The sequence below is a fragment of the Phalacrocorax aristotelis genome, chromosome 3, assembly GCF_949628215.1.
Source record: "Phalacrocorax aristotelis chromosome 3, bGulAri2.1, whole genome shotgun sequence".
Lineage (NCBI taxonomy): Eukaryota > Metazoa > Chordata > Aves > Suliformes > Phalacrocoracidae > Phalacrocorax > Phalacrocorax aristotelis.
In genome coordinates this window covers 81,653,650-81,673,138 of record NC_134278.1, presented here as the reverse complement: position 1 = coordinate 81,673,138, position 19,489 = coordinate 81,653,650, and the positions used below count along the sequence as shown (strand labels likewise).

The window sequence follows — 19,489 nt, the reverse complement described above, 5'->3', positions numbered from 1 at the left end:
CTCCGTCCAATAAGCGGGGAGGTCGCTTGCGCGGCGGCACCGCTCGGGACCAATGGAAGGGGCAGTTGGGCGGAGGCCCGAGGTTTCCAAACGCTCCGCGGCGCCATGGGCTGAAAACTAAACCGAGATGGAATCTCCCAGTCTGAACCGGTTTGAGCCGGTTCCGAGTCTGTGGCATTAGGCGGGGGGGGAGAGGCGCCGCGCTCAGTCCCTGCTACCATCGCTGCCTCCGCCGCCCTGCCCGTGACCCGCTCGTAGGGGGAGCCCGCAGGGGGGACTGCTGGCGCGGCTGAAGGGGCGAAGTTTAGCGGGAGGCAGTAGGGGGGGTGGGAATGGGGGCGAACTGAGCGGCGGCGGCGGTGGGGAGGGCGGCAGCGAGGGGAGTAGCCGGACACCCAGCCGCACGGCCCGGGGCCTGGGCAGCCAGCGACGCGGGAGAGAGCGAGCCGCGGCCCCGCCAGCCGCAGCCAGGGCCACGAGGAAGGTAGAAGTTCCCCTTGCCCTCCCCTGCCGGCGGTCTCCGGAGCCCCGCACCGACCATCTTCTCCCCCCGCCCCCCATCCCCTCCTCACAGCGAGCGGAGGGCAGCCGGTCTCCTCGGCGGCGGGCGGCCGTGCTGTGAGGGGGAGACGCGGAGCTCTGCGCCGAGGGCAGTGCTCGCCCGGGGGGCCGCGGGCTTCTGCGGGGCGCCGAGCTCAGTCAGGCCGGGGCACGCTGCTGGGGGGTAGCGCGGGGAGGAGCGGCGCCGGGAATACCGACCCGGCAGGGAGGGCTTGCGCTCCTCTTCCCCCCTCCCCTCTTATTCGGCTTTTTTTTTTTTTTTTCTTCTTTGGAGGGTTATTTTTTTGTGGTGTTTATTTTAATTTTTTTTTCGGCGTGTGGTTAGAAACTTCGCTTACCCACCCCTACTTTTTGAAGGAAGAGGCTGTAAGAAACACCTTAGGTAAGTAAGCGCTGAGGCTGCGGGGAGTGGGGGGTATCGCGATGAGTAAGGCGGTGGGGGGCATGGGGAGGTGTGGGAGGGGTACGTCCGTGCTTGTGCGGAGTGTATGTGCAAGGGGGCGAAGTCTTGGCTGGGGAAGGAGAGGCATGTAATGCGCTCTGAGGAGAAACCATTGCGGGGGAATGTTAAAATGAGGGGTTTTGGGGTACGGGCATCTTAAGCCGGGCCCAGCGGCCAGCAGGAGCGCGGAGTCCGCCGCGGGGAAGGCGGCCGGGAGGGGCGCAGGGCCGGAGCTATGGAGGGGGGGCCGTGGGGGTGTTGGGATCAGGTAGGGGTAAAAGTAAGGACATAATCTGTAAATTATTAGGAGTGGAAGTTTCCAGAAATATTTTTTTTGTGTGTGTCTGTGCAGCAGTATTGAAACGTCCGCCTGCATCACGTGGGGGCCCTGTATAGAGCGCAGGGAGGGAGGGAATGGAGGGGAGGGAGGGGCTGCGCCGCCGCCGGCGGCCCGCCGCAGGGCCCCGGCCCGCCCCACCGCCCCCCTTCTCTAAAACCCCGCTCACCCCTTCTTCCCCTTACCCCCCTCCGTGAGCCGGGGGGGGGGAAGCAGTGCGGCGTTGCGGTGGGAGCAGGGGAAAGGACCCCCCTGCCGTGGGTTGGGTGTGAGTTATTTCGGGCGCGGCCGTGGATGAAAATGAACGTTGCGAGGTGTGTGTGTATCTTCGGGGAAAGCCGTGCTATTGAATCTCGTCCCCGGGCACACGTGTGTGAAGTAGCGAGGGAGGGAATCGTTTTGGCCTTGCTGGTGCGCGAAGTACAACGCGAACGCGTTTGTGGTGTGCTCCGCTTCGTATCATGCAGCTGGAGGAATCTACAAGCGATGCGACCGGTTCGTTGGAAGAGAGTAGCTGGGGCGGGAATTCACTTGGCGTTTGGTAGCGGAATTGCATGCTCAGGAGTGGGGCAGAGTGACTCTCCTAGGATTTAGCGTATTTTTTTTAATCGCTGTCCTCAATAAGCTTTAGGTAGCAGGGTTGAAGGTGCTCTAAGGTTCACTGTAATAGTAAGAAAGGTCGAGTATTCACAGTGTATGCTTTTTTCCTGCGTGCTACGCGCTTAAATGAATTGGGTATATCATAAGCTAACTGTTGGGTTAAACTTAAAGGTCCAGGGTCATTGAGAGTTGGGATAACTATGTAAACAGTGCTATAAATGCAGTTCTTTTGACCTTCGGTAGATGTCAGATTCTTACTATGTCGTAGTTAAGAATTTTTTTTAAACTTTTTCTTGTTTCTGTTTCCCCATTTATTGGCAGTGTTGAAGAATTGATTAGCGGTGGCTCTTGAACCTGGGTTTTAAACCTGTTTCAGGCACGACAGGGAAGAGAGTATAGGAGTATAGTAAATCCAGGATTATAAGATTTGCGTGGGCACATTGTTAAGAGTAGGAAATGGAGTTGATTGCAGTTGGTATTGACCACAAAGCCGCCATTTCTGCATTTCAGTTTGTGAGTAGGTAGGTCATTTTGCAGATAATGCTGGGAGTGGCAAAGGGCCCTATTCAGAACATTTCCTTTCTGCTTCCATGTGGCTTAATAACTTCTCGTGGTCACGTGGCTCCTCGGTTGTGCTCTTCGGGCTGTGTAAAAACCACCGAAAGAGGCTGAAATCTGAAATGAATGGTCCTACCTGAGGAACCGACTGATTTCTGATGTTTATTATAGTTTGAAAGCCCTTTCCCAGCTCATGGTTCAGCCTTGGAGGCCAGATGTGAACAGAAAGGGGTGTGCCTGAAAGCACGCGTGTCTGGTGGCAGTATTAACTGCTCTAAGCTGAAGAGTGAATTAATTGGTGCAATTTCCTTCTAGTAGTGCTGCTTGCTGCCCCTCTGCCAGATGACATTTTCAAGTGCTCTGTGTTAAAAGAATGAAATGGGCCTTCCTTGCTGTTTTGTTTCTTGCTTCCATACTTAACATGGCTATTTTTAGAACTTTAGGAGTTGGGGGGTGTGGGGGAAGGACAGATGTGGAGTGTTAGTTTTAATTTATTTTGGTTTCTACTTGGTGTTTGTTTCCTTCTGTTTTTCCAGGTTGAAGCTGTGAAAAGGCTGACTGGATGTTGAGGAGGGTTGATTACCTTAATGTAGTAATGCTAACTAAACGAGGCTTTCCAACTTCAAAATACAATTAAAATAGTTGCTTTTTTTGAAGTTAATATCCTTCTATCCAGAAGTAAACGAAATTGCTTGACACTACTTGCAAATATGCATTTCTAAACAATATTTTCCTTGTCTGTTTGCTACTGTAGACTTTCACTTAATTAGTAATTACTTGGGTTGAGGCACAGGTTTGTCTTGCTCTTTACTTTTGAGTGTGACTTAAAATATGTAAGGCATAAAACAAATTCATTCTTAGGCACGAAGTTACTTAGTAAGAGCAGCTCTGACTTCTTGTTTAGTCGTTAAAGAATGGGTTGGCTGGGTGTATTTGGGGGTGTTTCTGGAAGAGTTTCAGGTTGTATCTTAGTATACAGATAGCTCTGGTATAACTTCTTGAGTGATCTTGCCGTTTCCCGATTTTTGGCTATTTCTCAAACGAGCAGTTTTGTACGAAAATTGGAGCTTTATGGGAGATTCTGAAAAGGACAGTGAATGGCAGAGGAGCTGCCTATAGGAAAGGGAAGGAATGTGTTACAGTTGCCAGTCAGTGACTGTGAGAAGAGGGCAATAAACTTGACCAGGTGCTTCCAACACGGCGGGGGGTGGTGGTGGTGGTGGTGTGAAAAGGTTAGAGTATAATTTACCATCCTCAATTCTGTGGTTCCTGGCTTATTTTCTTGCTTCACGTGATTGCCATTATCTTGTACCAATCTCTGGCTGGTAAGCATCTTACATACACACTTAAAATCACACGGATCCCACCTAACTTCCTTTGCATGATACCGAGGCTGCTCTATCTGGGAGAAAGAGTCAATGCATGTGTTGCTGGTTTTATGGGACCTGAAGCCTCCAGTAGAATTCCATTTCAGTTAGAAGTGATCTAACATGGTACACAGTGTAACCTGCTGACCTAACAGTCCCCTTACTTCATCCTCTCAACATGCCTTCAGTCAACTTCCTTATTTTCGGTGGTAATTTTTTACTTGTATGTAGTTAACTTGTAAGGTTTTTTCCCCCAAGTATTTGAAAAAATGCCCTCTGGCTAATTTCTTACTGTGCATGTAGATCACATTTCACTTCCATAACCAGTTGTTTAAAAGCTTCTAGAACTGATATTCTAAATGTGCGTGTTGGCGTCAGAATCTCAAAATTCGACTGAGATGACTAGTATGGATTTTGGTTGTAATGACACTAGGTGTTTCTACCAGCAAACTTTGTGGCTCGCACGTGTTGAGGGACTAGTAGGGGTTGATACCTGCTTTGAAATAAGTTTTAGCTTGCTGATAATACAGCCCATTGACTAGTCAGACTGTTACGTGTTATACCTGCTGAAAACCCTGAGAATTTAGTTGGGGGGGTGATGTGTGAATTTTTCAGAGTTTGTTCTGCTACATGCTCAGCAATGGAAGGGGTGTTGTATTCAGTGCTATCTAGTGCTGCTAACATGGCTCATCTCACTCAAATAAGATGCTTAAGTTGAAGCACTTGCTTTACAGCTATATCTAATAATAATTTTGTATTAATTGATCAATTTTTAAAATTTGTTTTGCAGTAATCTATGCCAGCAATTATGACAATGTTAGCAGACCATGCAGCTCGTCAGCTGCTGGATTTTAACCAGAAACTGGATATCAATCTCTTGGACAATGTGGTGAACTGCTTGTACCATGGAGAAGGCGCGCAGGTAATGTGGACTTAGAACCTATGTTTATTGACTGTGTTTAACATTATAACAAATCAGTAGAGCAAAATCAAGTCACTTCAATGAGAATCAGTAATATTAGTGAATTTACACTGCTAATAACTGGAATATCACTGGGAATTCATGTGCCCTGGTTTAAAGGCAGGCTTCCTCTAATGAACATTGAAATGACACTTGAGTGTGTTTCTAGCATGTCTTCTGCTCTTGAAAGGTATGAGTGAGTAGAATTTGCTAAGGGCAATTCTGCTTGCAGCTCACCTTCTCTGGCTTAGTTCTTCAGGAATGTCCAAGTTACCTGTTACTTATTATCCTGGACAGGATTGTGGAGCCATAAATATAATGTTGGCTTCACTGAAGGACTGTGTTTGAAAGAGAAATCTTAATGATGTTATCACTGGTTTGTACTTAGAAGAAGCATGTCACATATTTAAGAATTTGTTCTTTCTTGTGTCTAGTTCCACCCCCTCACCCCCCCCCCCCCCCCCCCCCGGTTGTCTGCACAGGTTATTCTTGTGCTCTTTTCTGTGGACTTAGTGCGGATTGTGAAGTCTTAAGTTTAAATTGGGGGAATATGTTCGTTTGTGTGTTTGCATATATTGTCTTGAAAGTGAATTCTGTATTGCTTTTATCCATTTCTTGAACTGCTTTGGAAATAAGACTTAAATGTTGAAAGCAAGTATTGCTACAAGGGTGTTGGCATAGTTCCTTTTCTGGCAAATTTTAATTGTTCATGCTTAACAAATTGGGAGTTTCAGTGTCAGGCATCTCTTACTAAGATATTCTTGCACAACAATAAGTAGTGAATTGAAAAGAGACAAAGTAGCTGATGCTTTTCTATTCCTTCCAGCTGTTAGAATAAATAATATTCTTGCTTATACTTGTTTTATGTGCCTCTTAAAAAAAAGCTTTTGTAAGGCTTACTGATGTGAATTCCTGCAGCTTCTGAAATACCTTGGTGGTTTTTTGAAATATTTGCATTTTGAGTTTCCTAAATTGAAATAGTTACTAGCTGTAGTTATTTCAGTGATTATCTGACAGAAATCTGCTTGTAGCTTTTGCCTTAAAAGTATGGACTTCGGAGTGCTTGTTTTGTAAGTGATATGTTTGTTTACTGTACTGCCTTACAAGATAGGTGGTGCTTGTAGTATTTTTCGTTTGAATGGAGTTTTAAAAGTTGGGAAGGTTTATAAGGAGAATAGAGGATTATCACTAAGTACAATGATCAAATAGCTATTGTTATTGTATTGTGAGAAGTGGCTTCACTTAAAACAGCTGGGTATAGTCTCTGGTATTTAGAAAATGAATACAATAAGATGCAAAAATTTGAGAGGTGGTGCTTGGCTAGCAAAAGTGAATTATATAATAAACCTGTTTTAAATACTTGTACTAATACGTGTCACTTTAATGAAAATTTCGTTTGCTATTTTAGTATGTCCAAAGGTGGAGACGTGTTTCAGTGAGTAGTCTGTGAGCTCTTAACTCTTCCAAAGAGTTCAAAAGTTCCTGCAGGAAAAAAAACGCTTCTGTGTGGAGCCTGACAGCTCAAATCAGGTCTTAAAGGGTGACAGGAATAGTAGAAGTTGAGGAAACTAAATATTAAAATTGGGAGATTAATGATGGTTTGCCTGGAATAGATGAGGTAATGTTAGGGTAGAAAAGGTTTAGAATGCAACCTGGATGCTGAACTTCCTTTCAGATTCACCTGTCTCCTCCTCCTGCTTAATGCTTATGTCTGCTTGCAAAACTGTTTTTCTGCTGATCTATATTAAGCAAGAAAGAAGCTCTTTTCTGTCCTAGACTTTGACACTTTTTTCTGTTCTTAGCTTTTTTTTGTATACTTCTCTGAAAAGAATGAATGCCCCCAACTCCACCCAGTGCACCACACAACTAAGGAGATTTCAGACAACTCCTAGATGTTTACCTGGACTCATCCCAGACCCTTAATTCCATGGATCTGTTCAGACTTTCACATGTCCAGAAGGATTATTTGCTAACAGATTTTCTTTTTGGTAGCAACAGCACAGTGAGGCTTCGATCTTGATTAAGCATGACTCTTAAATTTATACTCTTTTTATTAAACTACAGCAATTAATGCTCAGAAAAGAGGTTAGTGGGTATGAGAGCAAACTTTTCAGTGCTTGGGAGAAGGATATCAAGCATCTGTATTTTCTTGGTGTTGAATTTTGATCCTGTGATATGTTGCCAGTATTAGAAGCATTGAGGAGGCCAGTATAAAAACACACCCAGGTTGAACCTGGAAGTGATAGAGCTATTCTTTCCCTCTTACACTAAACTGCATCAAAAGTGCTGTGTTTTTTTAAGCTCTGACATCATACTTTGAGAATATAGTTGTACTGCTTTTCGACTTTAAAGGAGTATTTGTGTGGTACTTCTCCTTATCAAATCTACAGGGACTTACTTGCTAGTCAAAGTCAGTATCAGATTGGGAGTTGCTCCACTATCCTCAATTATATTAAGTAGGGATGCCAGTATTATACAGATGTTTTAGACATCCTTGCTCTTCTTTATTGTAGCTTTGAATTTTAATTTGCTAAGTCACATACCAATTTGTCTGTTTCTCCGTTATATGGGCCTTGATGGGGTTTTTGTCTTAAAGAAAACACAAGTTTTCTTATAGTAGTTGGTGGTTAGCTCATGAAGTACGTTCTTGTAGCAGACTAGAATTCTGCATAGCTGTAGTGAGTTCTAACTGCTGAAGTTAATCTAAAATAAAGCTTCAACTGCATTGTAATTTCATTGAATTGGCTCTACAGTGTAGTGAAAGAATGAACTAAGTCCTGTTATTTGTGATGTAAAACGTTCATCTTGTTGGTAAGGCAGCGTCAGATAACTTGTAGGTGATATAATTTGCAGCAGGATTTGTCAGTGTGCTGCATTTTTGGAAGCATCATTTTCCAAACTAACCAGGCTTTCCAAGCTAACATAATTTGGCTCCCTAAAAAAATGCTTATGGACATCCAGGCTTTTGAAAAGGACAGGTAAAATTAATTCAGCTATTTCAGTGTGTAATTGCTTCACACGAGGTTTTGCAAGTTACTGAAACCATAATGCCTAGTACAACAATTGGTAGTGTCAGTCCCAAGGAAGAACAAACCATTAGCATGACCAACTCCCTTCCTCCCCCCCAATCAGTTTTTATTGCTGTGTTGTAAGCTATTAGATAGATCAAGATATTCCTCGGAAGCAGGGATTGGAGACCTTTGATGCCCTGCTCTGTGGTTCTTAAAAACAGAGTCAACAGTTCCTACATCAACAGCTTTGCAGCACAAAGCTTTAAGCTGGCATTCTATATGAATGCTTCCAGTAGAACTACAAAGTTTGGGTGCCCTTGAATAAAACTTTATCTAGATGACTTTCTTGAATAGGAGAAAATTCATTCCCTAGCATGTTTTCTCTATAACATGTGCTGTTCTCACCCATTTGCTGCTGGTCTAGATGAATCATTCAATGTGAAGGAGTGGAAGTAAATTACTGTCTTGCATCAAAGTGTTTTTGGAGTTTGGTTGTTAATAAACTTTAACTGTCACACAGCAGGAGGCTTAAGGGACCTGTTGCTCCTAAGTCAGTTCTGCCTAACTCAGATAAGTGATTTAGAGACGTGTTACATATTGTCTTCACTGACAGTGTATAATTTCTTTATTAATTTAATACTAATACTTTTTCAATCAAACTTGCTTTCAGCAAAGAATGGCACAGGAAGTCTTGACTCACTTAAAAGAACATCCTGATGCGTGGACAAGAGTTGACACTATTTTGGAGTTCTCTCAGAACATGAATACCAAAGTAAGCAAATTAACTTTTATTTATTTGGTTTTTCTCTTTCTTCCATTCATAAACTTTGAGGAAGGTATCTAATTTTTAGCCATAGACTTTCTTGATTCAAACCACATTTTTTAAATTGTCTTGTTCCCAAAGTTGGCTTTAAACAAGAACTGTAGATGGGCAAAATATTTAAACCTCCTTTTACATTGAAAAGTTTCTTTCTCCTTTTTTTCTTTAAAAAAAAAAAAGGAAGAGCTAAATTGGAAATACAGGGTTTTTTTTCAAGCCACATACAAGCATAATGCCAGTTCCAAAGATTGGCGCGTGTCTGTATACATCTGAGTAATGAAAAGTCTCCTAGAGTAACATTTTGTCCTTGGGTAAGTGCTTGGCTGTTTTTGATCATAATGAGAGCCACATGCATGTAACTGAGGAGAGAATTTGTCCCTAGGTGTATTAAGGACAAAATAGAAACTTCATTAGGCCAAGATTTTGAGCAATCAATGTGAGTTAGGCACCCCAAACCTCATAGTACGAGATTAGTCTTCAGTAAGATGCAGAACACGTTTGCTTTGTACTGCTGTTTTAATCCCCCTATCATGGTAGAGACTAAAAGGGGCAGCATTCAGTTTTTTCTACATTTTTAAGTGCTTTACCTAAGGCTTCTGAGGTTTGATCTGAAAAGTTGATTGAAATGTGTTTTTACTGTTGATGATTATTATCTCAAATAATTGACATGTATGTTTTTCTGCTTGATACACACTGTGTTCGAACAGAAAAATGATCGTGTTTGGATGGTTTCTGAAATCAGGCGGTATTCATGAAATGGTTCAATTTTTTTCATTGCTCTCTGAAGTTTAGGGGAAAAGAGTTTAAAGAACTTCCTCAAAGTGCTAACCTTTAAGTAACAGTGTTTGCCTGTTTGCTTGCCTGGTAAACTTTGCTTTTTGTACTGACAGACATTACTAATGTTTAAGTTGATTTATCAACAGTATTTTTAAAAACTCAAATTTGTCTTGTGAGAAATGAGATGATTAGAGGAACAGAAAGAAAGCAACAGGTAAAGAATTCTTCAATTTACATAAATTGCAAATGATTTGGTGCTAAATTTATGCACTATGACATTTGGCTTTTATGCAATCATATTTTTTCTTTAATTAAAGCTGTTAACACTACCTGATATTAATCATAATGTTCCATTATGTTGATTGCTTGTAATAGGAAGAAAAGGGGTGTCTTCCTGTGCAACTGACACAGCTAGGCTTTGACGGCAGGCCTCCACAAGGTCTACCCTTTTGATTCCCTTTAACTGAATTCTGTTCATCAATTGTTTTTGTTTCTTGGGAGGTGGGAGGGAAAGGGATTCGGTGCATAGAATAAGTAATAAGGGTACCATAGAAATTTCTACCATAGGGATCATTTCATACTTTTTTCAGTCTTCGCTGTTACCTGTCCCTCATCTTCATAACTGACCAGTGAATTGCTGTTAGACAATTAGAAATAAGCAAATGACTTTTGAAAGACTTCTGTTTCATGTGCAGTTTAAACGTGTTTGCGTGCACTGTTGGAAGAGTTGGGTAAAAAGTACGCTTCTGATAGTTCAGGTGGCAAAACTTGTAATTGGTGTCAATGACTTTCTTTTGAGCTTGGTGTATTTCATTATCAGGGAAATACCAAAAATGACAACTGTCAAATCAAATGAAGCTTAAAAACAAAATAAGAAAACCCAGAAAGCCCCTTGTGAAGTGTTCAGGCAGGCTGATGAAGCCTTTCAAACATGGTATGGCAAGAAAGATGTGTAGGTGAAGGTTGTATAGAGTAGTCTTATTACTGCTGCCATTTCATTTCACGTGCGAGTGTTAGGAAAAATGAATATTACTAGTACTGAGAAGAGATGAACAAGACACTAGGAGAGGGCAGAATTGAAGTCACATATGTATGAAAGGCTGAGTAGAAACCTAAACAGCTGGAACTTCTTCACAGTTTAAGGTGTATGAATCTGAATTAGATATTTGAGCAGATAATGAGGGATAGGTGTGGCAAATTGCTAGAGGTGTCTGTCCTTTTCTTTGACTCAGGAGATCCTAAGTGGGGAAACAAACTAAGGACAGACCTCTTCTTAGTCTTTTTATGTCAGGATTTTCATGTGTGTTGTTATCTAGTGCTTTAGTAAAATGAAACTAGACTTGCAAGTCTGGTCTTGAAAGCCAAATAAGTTGACTTGTCAAAAAAACTTTGTAAGAAAAACATATTTGGTTAGTTGTTACCTGAAAGGGCTATTAATACGTGTTCCTGTAGAATCTGGAAATTTAACTAGAGTTTAGATCTGCTTCAGGAAAGTTAGCACTGTCTGATGTCAATGTTCATACTTTCAATGTTGTTAAAAGCTTTCGTAAGGATGTTTTGTATTGTGAGCCTCGATCAGGTGCAGGTGGTGTCTGTAAATCTATAGCAGTGGCTGAAATTACTTGCTGTGAAGTGAAGCATTTTGCTAAGGAACATTTTAATACATTTTCTTCCTATATGAGCATTGACTTGATTTCATTTAGCTTTTATGTTAAGGAAATAAATTTACAGATTAAATCTAGTTGATAAACTTCTGCTGCTGACTATGAAGAAAAAAATACCCTGCCAACTTTCTGTTAATGCAGTGTTTTTCTTGGTACCCAAGATTTTGGAAGGTGACAGAATGTTTTGCAAATGCAGGATGTACACGTGAAGCTCGTGGGAACTTGGATCAGATAGAGAAGCAAAGGGATGTAGGTTATGCTAAGATGAGAACAGCAAAAAAGATATTTTAATACAATGTAGTTTGGGACAGTCTACATTGTGTTTTTAATTAAACTGAAGTTCATATGATCCCTTTGGTTGAAATACTAATGATCCTACTTTGTATAATAACTAACCATTTTAAAGAGGAACTCTTATTCTCAGCCAAACTTTTAACTGTGACAGCTTGAGTTTACCTTTCAGGCATTGATGTGGTGTGGTTTTTTTTTTTTTCTTCCTAATCCACTGCAGATAAAGTAAATGCAAGCCTCCTTGTCCCCTTTTCTCTCCTGTCTATTCATGCTAATGGGGTTTTACATATTAAAGTTCTTCAGTGGTATCATCACAAACTTCTTTCCCTATTACTGTGAGTTGGCAGTAGGGACAAATGGGCAGAGGGACTGGCCTTACCAATTACTTTGCAAACGTAACGGTTTTGGTTAAGAACATAGGAAGGAATTCCTGAAAGGTAAAATGATTTCCAAGAGCTTATTCACATTTTTATTTTTCTTTGACTGAGCACAAAAGTTCATCTTTAAATAGTAGAAATAGCTGCCATATTGGGGTGGGTATTGAAACTAAATAAACCTGTGGGTTGTCTTGCTGTTCCTAAAGTAACACACCAGTGAAGTTTGGGAAATACTTTCTTTAGAAAGTGCCAGTGTCAGGACGTGTGATGCTAAGACAAATTTTTTTTTCCAGCTCTTAGAGGAACGATAGGAAGCTTGAGACCATCCAAGCTGCTAAATATTTTAGGAGCCTGGTTGTGTTAATACTTGAAGATATGGGCAGTCATTTATGATGCAAATTCATATCTGGCTGCTACTTTCTCTTCTCCAGATAGCCAAAATTGCTTGCCAGAGAGCTTTTCATTATTATTATTTCCTCCCCCTGCCCCCCTCCTGGTGTGAGCATGATCAAACAGCAGGACTTAGCATAGTGAAGAATAAAACAAAAAAAAAAAATGCATGAAACCTCAGTAAATGGGTGAATAGGCATATATTTATTTAATAAAATTCAGTGTAATAATCTTGAAGTCTTAGATGTTAAGTGTGAATGTCTGATTGAATGAGAGTCCTGAAAGTTAGTTAGTCTTACAGTAATGTACTCACATTTTGTTCTTCTCCAATTTCAGTATTATGGACTGCAAATCTTGGAAAATGTGATAAAAACAAGATGGAAAATTCTTCCAAGGAACCAGTGTGAAGGTAGGGATTTTTGTCTTCTCCTCTGAAGTTGGTTATTAACTGAGATTTAGACTCAGTTCCTAAGTAATTTTCAGCTTCAAATACAATTGGGCTAGTAACTTCTTGTCGTGTATTAAGACCATCTGTGAATTTCTGGATGAAACTGTGTCTTAGGGTTGTGGTTTTGTGGTGGACTTGGCAGTGCTAGGTTAACAGTTGGACTCAATGATCTTAAAGGTCTTTTCCAACCTTAATGATTGTATAATTCTAGTCTGTGTCTTTCTCTTTCATTGTAATGGTCTCAGTGGGATGGTGAGCACCTGAAATTCTGTAGATGTCATGGGAAGGTAAAAGGTGTGACTGACAGTTTTGAAATGTCATCACTTCAGTTTGCACTGACTTAATAGGCCAGACTTTGCTGAAGAGGTCTAACCCTAGGCAGGGTTCTGAAGTTAGCTCGTGGCTTTGAGGTAGAGGCTTCAATTCCCTGTTCTTGGCACAGGAGGCTCTCTTCAGCTTGTGTGGGCTATGTATGCAGCCCCACCAGTATGCTGTCACTTTTCTGGTAGACTCCGTGGTCCTTCCGGTAGCATATGTAGATTTATGGCTCTCTTGAAATTGTAAGCGGTCATAATTATTAAGTACAACTACTTTAAATTCTTGACTTTGACTGTTGTCACCATTCTGTAGTTGGCTTTTTACTAAAAGCTGGTCTTGGAACTCATTAAATTTATTCCATATTTCTGTATTCTGTTGTGAACTTTTAACAACAATGCCAAGATGTGCTTTGAATTTTTACTGCCAGTGCTTAGTCTGCAACAATATTGATTAAAACGCAATTGTAACTGTCAATGAAAACAAATGTGTAGAGGGAGATTTCCCTCTTTTTGTGATTCTTAATCTTCTCACCTTCCTCTCACTCCTTCCAACTATAGGTTGACAGATAAAGGGTAGCTCTTCCTGAAAGTGGAAGTAAGATTTCACATTCATTCTGATGTGGGGAACAGACTTGCAGGCTTCTAGGGAGCGGCTTCAACTAAGGCTCAAACACAACTATGCCCTTCTGAGGAACTAAGGGAGCACCTTCTGCGTGCTTTTAATAATTGCAGTATTTCAGCTTACTCATATCTTGTTACATTCCTGACTGTGAGCATGTGATTTAAGCTTTAAAGCTTCTGGCTGAGGTAGCAGAGCAGGAAGAAGGTAAGGAGTCAGTAGTTTGAAGCAGTTACTCAGCTTACTACTGCCTGCTGGAGATGTAGTAGAATAGGAGATGTCACAGAGGTAGATTTACTTGATAGTTGGGAACTGAGCATGTGCCAAATATAGAATGTAACGCAGTATTTATAAGTCTTCGAAAGATATGCTCTTAATGCACTGAATAGATGAGAAATAGTGGTGGTAGCACGAGGGTGCTGGCTGTGCTGTGGGTCATGTTATCGCACCTATTCTTGATATGCCAAGATAATACTGGATGCATGGTTTAAATGAATTGTGGAACTGACATATTTGGGTTGGTGTTTTAGATTTTTGTTACTTCGCTGTTTGCAGGTGTGGTAGTACTGTTTGGGTTCTGTCATCTTACAAGATGGAATAACTAGCTCAATACATTACAATGTGAAATAAAGTTACTGTCTGTAGTTGTGCAATCAACTTTAAGTGCTCTATTCTTATTTTTCCTGACTTCTGTACTTCTGAAGACTCCAGAGGAGAGAAATCCTTCATCTTAGCAAATGTGTGTCTCTTAGTTCAACCTTTTAAAATATTTTCACTTTCACAGAGCCAAACTAAAATTGTGAAGTTGACTTTTGTCCTCAGATTTTAGGGGAATTGAGTTAGTTGGCTTTTATTTGTCTGGTTTCTCCTCTACATTACTTGGCATACTGAGTTATTTGATCCATCTTGGCCTCGGTGGTGTATGAGGGAGAATCAATGTTTCATCTCTAATCCAGTTTCATCTGGTCTGTGGTGGTGGTTAATTTTTTTTCTGGCTGATGGTACTGGCTGGTAAAAAAGAACTGCTCCAGAGCTCATTCAGATGGTTTGATCATCTGGGAGATAAGATGACTGGTGGAATTGAGGTTTCCTTGATCCTGACTCCAGTCATTCCTTTAGTTGACAGGATTTTCCCGTTTGAAATGTAACAAGTAAAATATGGGTGCAGGAAACCGAAACTCATTAACAAAGTAATGCTTAGTAACAAAGCAATTCATGCAGGTAATAAATCAGTTAATTTTACCTTATATCTTACTTTATAAAACTTCACATGTCTAATTTGATTTGTGTAGTAAGTACAGCTGACAAATCTTACTTTTGGTTAAGATGAAACTAAATCCATTTATGAGAAGATACTGTTTTACCTTTGTAGCAGTCGCAGTGCTTAAGAGTTGAGGTTAAAAGCAGACCTGAATTGAGGTGTCAGTGAATTAGTTTTTGAAAGAACCTGGCTGAAAATTCTTGGAGAAATAAAGCCATGTCATTAATTACAGAGGGCCTGAACTGTCCCCTTTTTTGTGTGGGAGTTCCCCCCTCCCTGTACCTCAAGTTGTATGTCAGAATGACTTGTTGGGCCTTGAAGTTAGCAGGGTTTCGTTATCATTTCTCTCTGAATGCTGGGAGGTTTTAGCTTCCAGCCTGGAATTCCAAATGCAAGTAGGAAAATGTTTTCTTCATATGTGTTCTTTGGACTTGAAACTCAATTCTTAAGTTTGCTTTTCTTTTAAAATAGCTTTTAGTCTTGAGCTCTTCAGGCCCTGGTGACTTTTAACTTGTAAGAAAATATTTTTTTTTTTAGTTGTTCCTTAGGTATCATTGATTTTTGGGGGTTGAGGTTTGTAAACACTTTTGGAAAGTTCATCTGTATCTTTCCATAATTCTAAAACACGAATTGGGCAAAACAGTTTACACTTCTAAAGTATTTGTGATTACTCTTGATTTTTTTTCTTAGATTTTTTTGTTTGCTTTTGGACTTAGCAGTTTGAACCAATTGCTGACCTGGTTATCTAGACAAAAGTGGAACATGGAATGGGTAAAATTCAGTTAAATGAGCTGCCTGGCCTGTGTGTTCAGCCTTCAGACACGTTTTGCAGTAGACCATAGCAATGTGTTAGACTTGCTCTTTATAATGTATTTCATCTTCAGGAGAATGCTTTGGATTGCTCCTAACATGTATACAAATGATGTGATGTGGTTTTCATTCAAATCTTCCTGAGACTGTTTTAGTGAAAGGTGGGTGGCGTATTCCAGAACATCCCAGGCAGTGGTGAACTTGGCTTATTTCCAGAGTATTGCACTATCATTCTCAAGTCAAAATTATCAGCTTATTGAGGTAATATTAAATTGCTTTAAACTCTGATGCTTTGTAGTCTCGATTGTTTAATAATGCTTATAAAGGATGTAATTTCATTAAAGTGCTATGGTCTCAATAGTATCTTCTCTTACAGTGTAAAAACCTGCCTAGAAATAAAGGCTTCTTGGTCTTCCAGTTCAGTGATACGTTTCATTAATCCTGCAATGTGAAATGAAATTATGTTCCTGTGAACAGAGCGAGCTTGTCTGGAGTGTTTTCAGTTGGAATGGATAAGCACTACTTCATTATGAAACCTGAATTGCTTGTACAACTTCTCTCATTTCAAAATGAGAGGGGGAAAAAGTGAAGTGTTCAGAAAGATGCAGTTTAGTGGCTCATGGGAAGAGCCTGGAGTTAAGTATAAAGCTTCTGAGGTAGTGGAAGCTGCTGTAGAAAAGTTTTGGTTTGGTGTCGTCCCCCCTCCCCAGAGTGATTAGATACTTTAATGGAAATTTCTGGCCTGCTTCATGGAGGTGTTATTTGATTCTATGTGGAATGAAGGGGGAACGAGCTACGTGGCACTTCTGTGTGTGTAAGACAAGCTCCATGGCCTTTTTAAGAGTTCTTGTAAATTAGCTTTTTTCCTGCTGAAAAGCAAATAAGTAATTGATTGATCAGGTTCACCACCGATGGGGAAAGGTTTGTGGGGCAATATGGGAAAGCATTGTTTCTTCAGACTAAAAATAAGATGGTATTTTGACCACATTTTGGGAGTACTTAAACAGTTCAGTGTAAGTGTGTATGCATAGAAACATCCCTGGAGGGGACCACTCAGCTTTAGGATTTTAAATTCTAATTTTGGCTGCAAAATTACGTTAATTTGCAAATTACACTGTCTACCTACTTCCCTTATGCCTCTTATTCCTTAATATAAGCGGAGTATTTGTCAATTTTTAACCAGTGTAAACTTGCATCTGCAGCACCAGTTAGGATAATTTTGAACACTTGTTAAATGTTTGTGCTCTGTAACAGCATACAAGGATGTGCTTGTATGTCTTCAGTACAAGAATCGGGTTTGTCTACAGGTGTGCACTCGCTGGCTGTGTGCGTTCATTGTAACATGTATTGGGTCACGATAGGAACTCCTCTGAGCTCAGGTTACGCAGCTCACATGAGATGTAATCGCTTCTAAAAGTACATCCAGAGATTAAACTGTAGGCTATTTCATGCTTTTCAAGTTTAGACTGCAGAATTTACTAATGTTGGATAATGTGATGTTCCTCACTGTCCCAATCCTGCTCTAACCATTGCATTGCATCACCTGTGAAAACGCTTTCCTTCCAGAAAGTATTTCAGTTTTACTGTATGCTTGCATCTTTCGCATAAGAGCCACTTTTGTGTAATGACTAAAATACCTAATGTTCATCCAGAAACTTTCTAAAAGGCTTTGAATTAATATCCTTTCTCTGTTATCCTCCTTTTTTGGTAGTTTGTGCAAAAGTACTTTTTGTACTTACCAGAAGATGCTAACAGTGGCGCTAGTCCAGACCTTCTGACAGTGGTGATGTCCAGCCTTTCAGATAATTAGAACATAGTTTGAGGTTGCAACTAGGCTGATCTACTAAACTGCTGTGGATAAAGGTGTTCCTTACCTGTGTACTTTTTGATGACTTCGAGCCAGCACTGGTACTTCTCTGGCCCTTTAGTGAACCGAATCGGAGCTAAGCTGGTAGATGATAATTTCAAAACAGTTCTTAAAAACTATTGAATGTTTTTGGTAACTGTTTTTTTACTAGTTCAGCCTCTGAACAAGTTTTTGAGTGGGTGCTGGGGCTGCCAGTGCTGTGGCAATTAAAGTTTTGGAATGGAAAACGGAATTTGCTCCCTTTGGTCACAGGTTGTCATGAGACCAGCATGGTTGTAATGTCAAGGAATGTAATGTCCTTGAAGAATGTTATGTGTGTCCTGAGTATTGTGGGTGGTTTTGGTGGTTTTTTTTTTTTTCCTTTCTTGTTTTATTGGAAGGTCTGTTTTCCAGGAATGTCTGTCTCTTCCTGTTTGGCTCAGTGAAGGGTCTGACCTTGGCAGTTGCGTTGTTGCCATCTTCAAGGCTTATTCAGCTGCTTCTGTAATGGAAGGAGATATTCTAGGCAGAGATTGTGTGGCTTGTGTGTGTCCTGTGCCTGCCTCCTTAAAATAACGCTTCCTTTTAAGTTGTCAAAACACACTGATTTTGGCGAATTGATTGGACTACTACCCTTGAAACAGTTTCTTGGACATGCTCTGATGAAAAATGGTAACTAGCCTGTGTGTTGATTTTTGTCAGAGTATAAAGTTGAAATATCTTTGTTCTACTGAGCATTATCTTCCCAGTAGATTTCTAAAGAAATGAGCTTCTAAATATGGAGCAGAAACCACAATACTTAAGTTTAAAAAAAAAAAAAAGAAAATGTCATTTAAGCAAAAAAAAAAAGCATTAGAGAACTGGATAGCTGTTGCTTTTAAGGGATTAAGAATATGACTTTGTTCACTGGATGGAAGATCTTAGAGACGTGCAGCATGACCAGAGAAAACTAGTAAACTTTTTAGGTTGCCTTTTTGTTCTGTGGTCACCATATTTTTTTTTTAATGGAGAAGCTTTGGACCCAAGCAACTGTTTTCATCTGCTGATCTCAAGGCTAGATCGATGGTGACAGCATTCCAGTTGTAACTAAACAGCATAGTAATACTGATGCAGCAAGATGGAAAATATGCAGCTTTGGAGTTGCAAGTCTAACAATACTCACTTTCGAATTCCTTTTTGAAATGCGAACACTTGCAACAGTAGGCTTCCCTTAGTAATTTGGCAGACAGCTACAGTAGTTTAGTTTCTGGCACCGCAAACGTATTTCCATACTATTTTGGGGGCTTTAGTATATCATGTGTGAATTACTGTAATGATTCAGCGAAGTGTGTGTTTTTAGCTTTAAAATACTAGGGCATGCCTAGGATCTCAGGCTAATGCTAGTGCTTGGTAATAACTCTTACCCAGTGATATTTATTTTGTTAATGGCCATTCTTCTGGAGTAGTGCACATTGATCCCAGCTGATAATGATGAATAGTATGGAACTACCTGTAGAACAGCTCCTGTCTACTATGTATCTAGTGGCTCAAAATCTAGAGCTAGTTTTTCTAGATTTCACAATGCTGTTACCAAATTGCTTCTTTTAATCCTGTTGCTCAGGCCTGAAGTGCAAAAGTGTGACAAAATCTGGTGAAGTCTTAGAAATATTTCAAGCTTAAGACATTCTTCTTGGCAGTGACAACTTTTCCTAAAATCTTCAAATGTGCCAAAGCTGTTTGTAGTAGAACTATCAGTAATGCTCTTCTGGTTCATGACTCCAGATCCTCTGTGTGTGCCTTTTCTTGAAGTGAGATGTTTTTGTACAGAATGGTTTTAGATACATTTATTGTGATGGAAAGTCACTTGGGAAGCCATTGTTTCCATGTCTTCAGTAATTGATAGGTTAATGGTGGAGAGGGAGCTGAGGATTAGGAGGCAAAAGAAACTTCAGGTAGTATAGCTCGGTACAGTGGGTTGGGGATTTTTGTTTTGTGGTGGAGCTGAAAACTCTGAAGTAATTTAAAAACATTTGTAGAAGAAACACAACAAAAT

The 19,489-nt window shown here is 40.6% G+C and overlaps 1 protein-coding gene across 4 annotated transcripts in view; it reads left to right on the top strand.

Annotated features, from left to right (window-relative positions):
* Positions 1–347: 347 nt before the first annotated feature.
* XPO1 (exportin 1) overlaps positions 348–19,489 on the top strand; it is a 39,102-nt gene continuing 19,960 nt past the window's right edge. The window contains exons 1-5 of one of the 4 annotated variants that reach the window (XM_075088188.1): positions 348–484; positions 887–943; positions 4,656–4,787; positions 8,508–8,609; positions 12,493–12,565. In XM_075088188.1, the coding sequence (XP_074944289.1) occupies positions 4,662–4,787; positions 8,508–8,609; positions 12,493–12,565 (301 nt within the window). In that variant the 5' untranslated portion in view covers positions 348–484; positions 887–943; positions 4,656–4,661. Of the gene's footprint in view, positions 485–886; positions 944–1,420; positions 1,655–4,655; positions 4,788–8,507; positions 8,610–9,809; positions 9,874–12,492; positions 12,566–19,489 lie in introns of those variants that run through there. The other 3 variants (XM_075088187.1, XM_075088189.1, XM_075088191.1) reach the window with 3 other exon arrangements.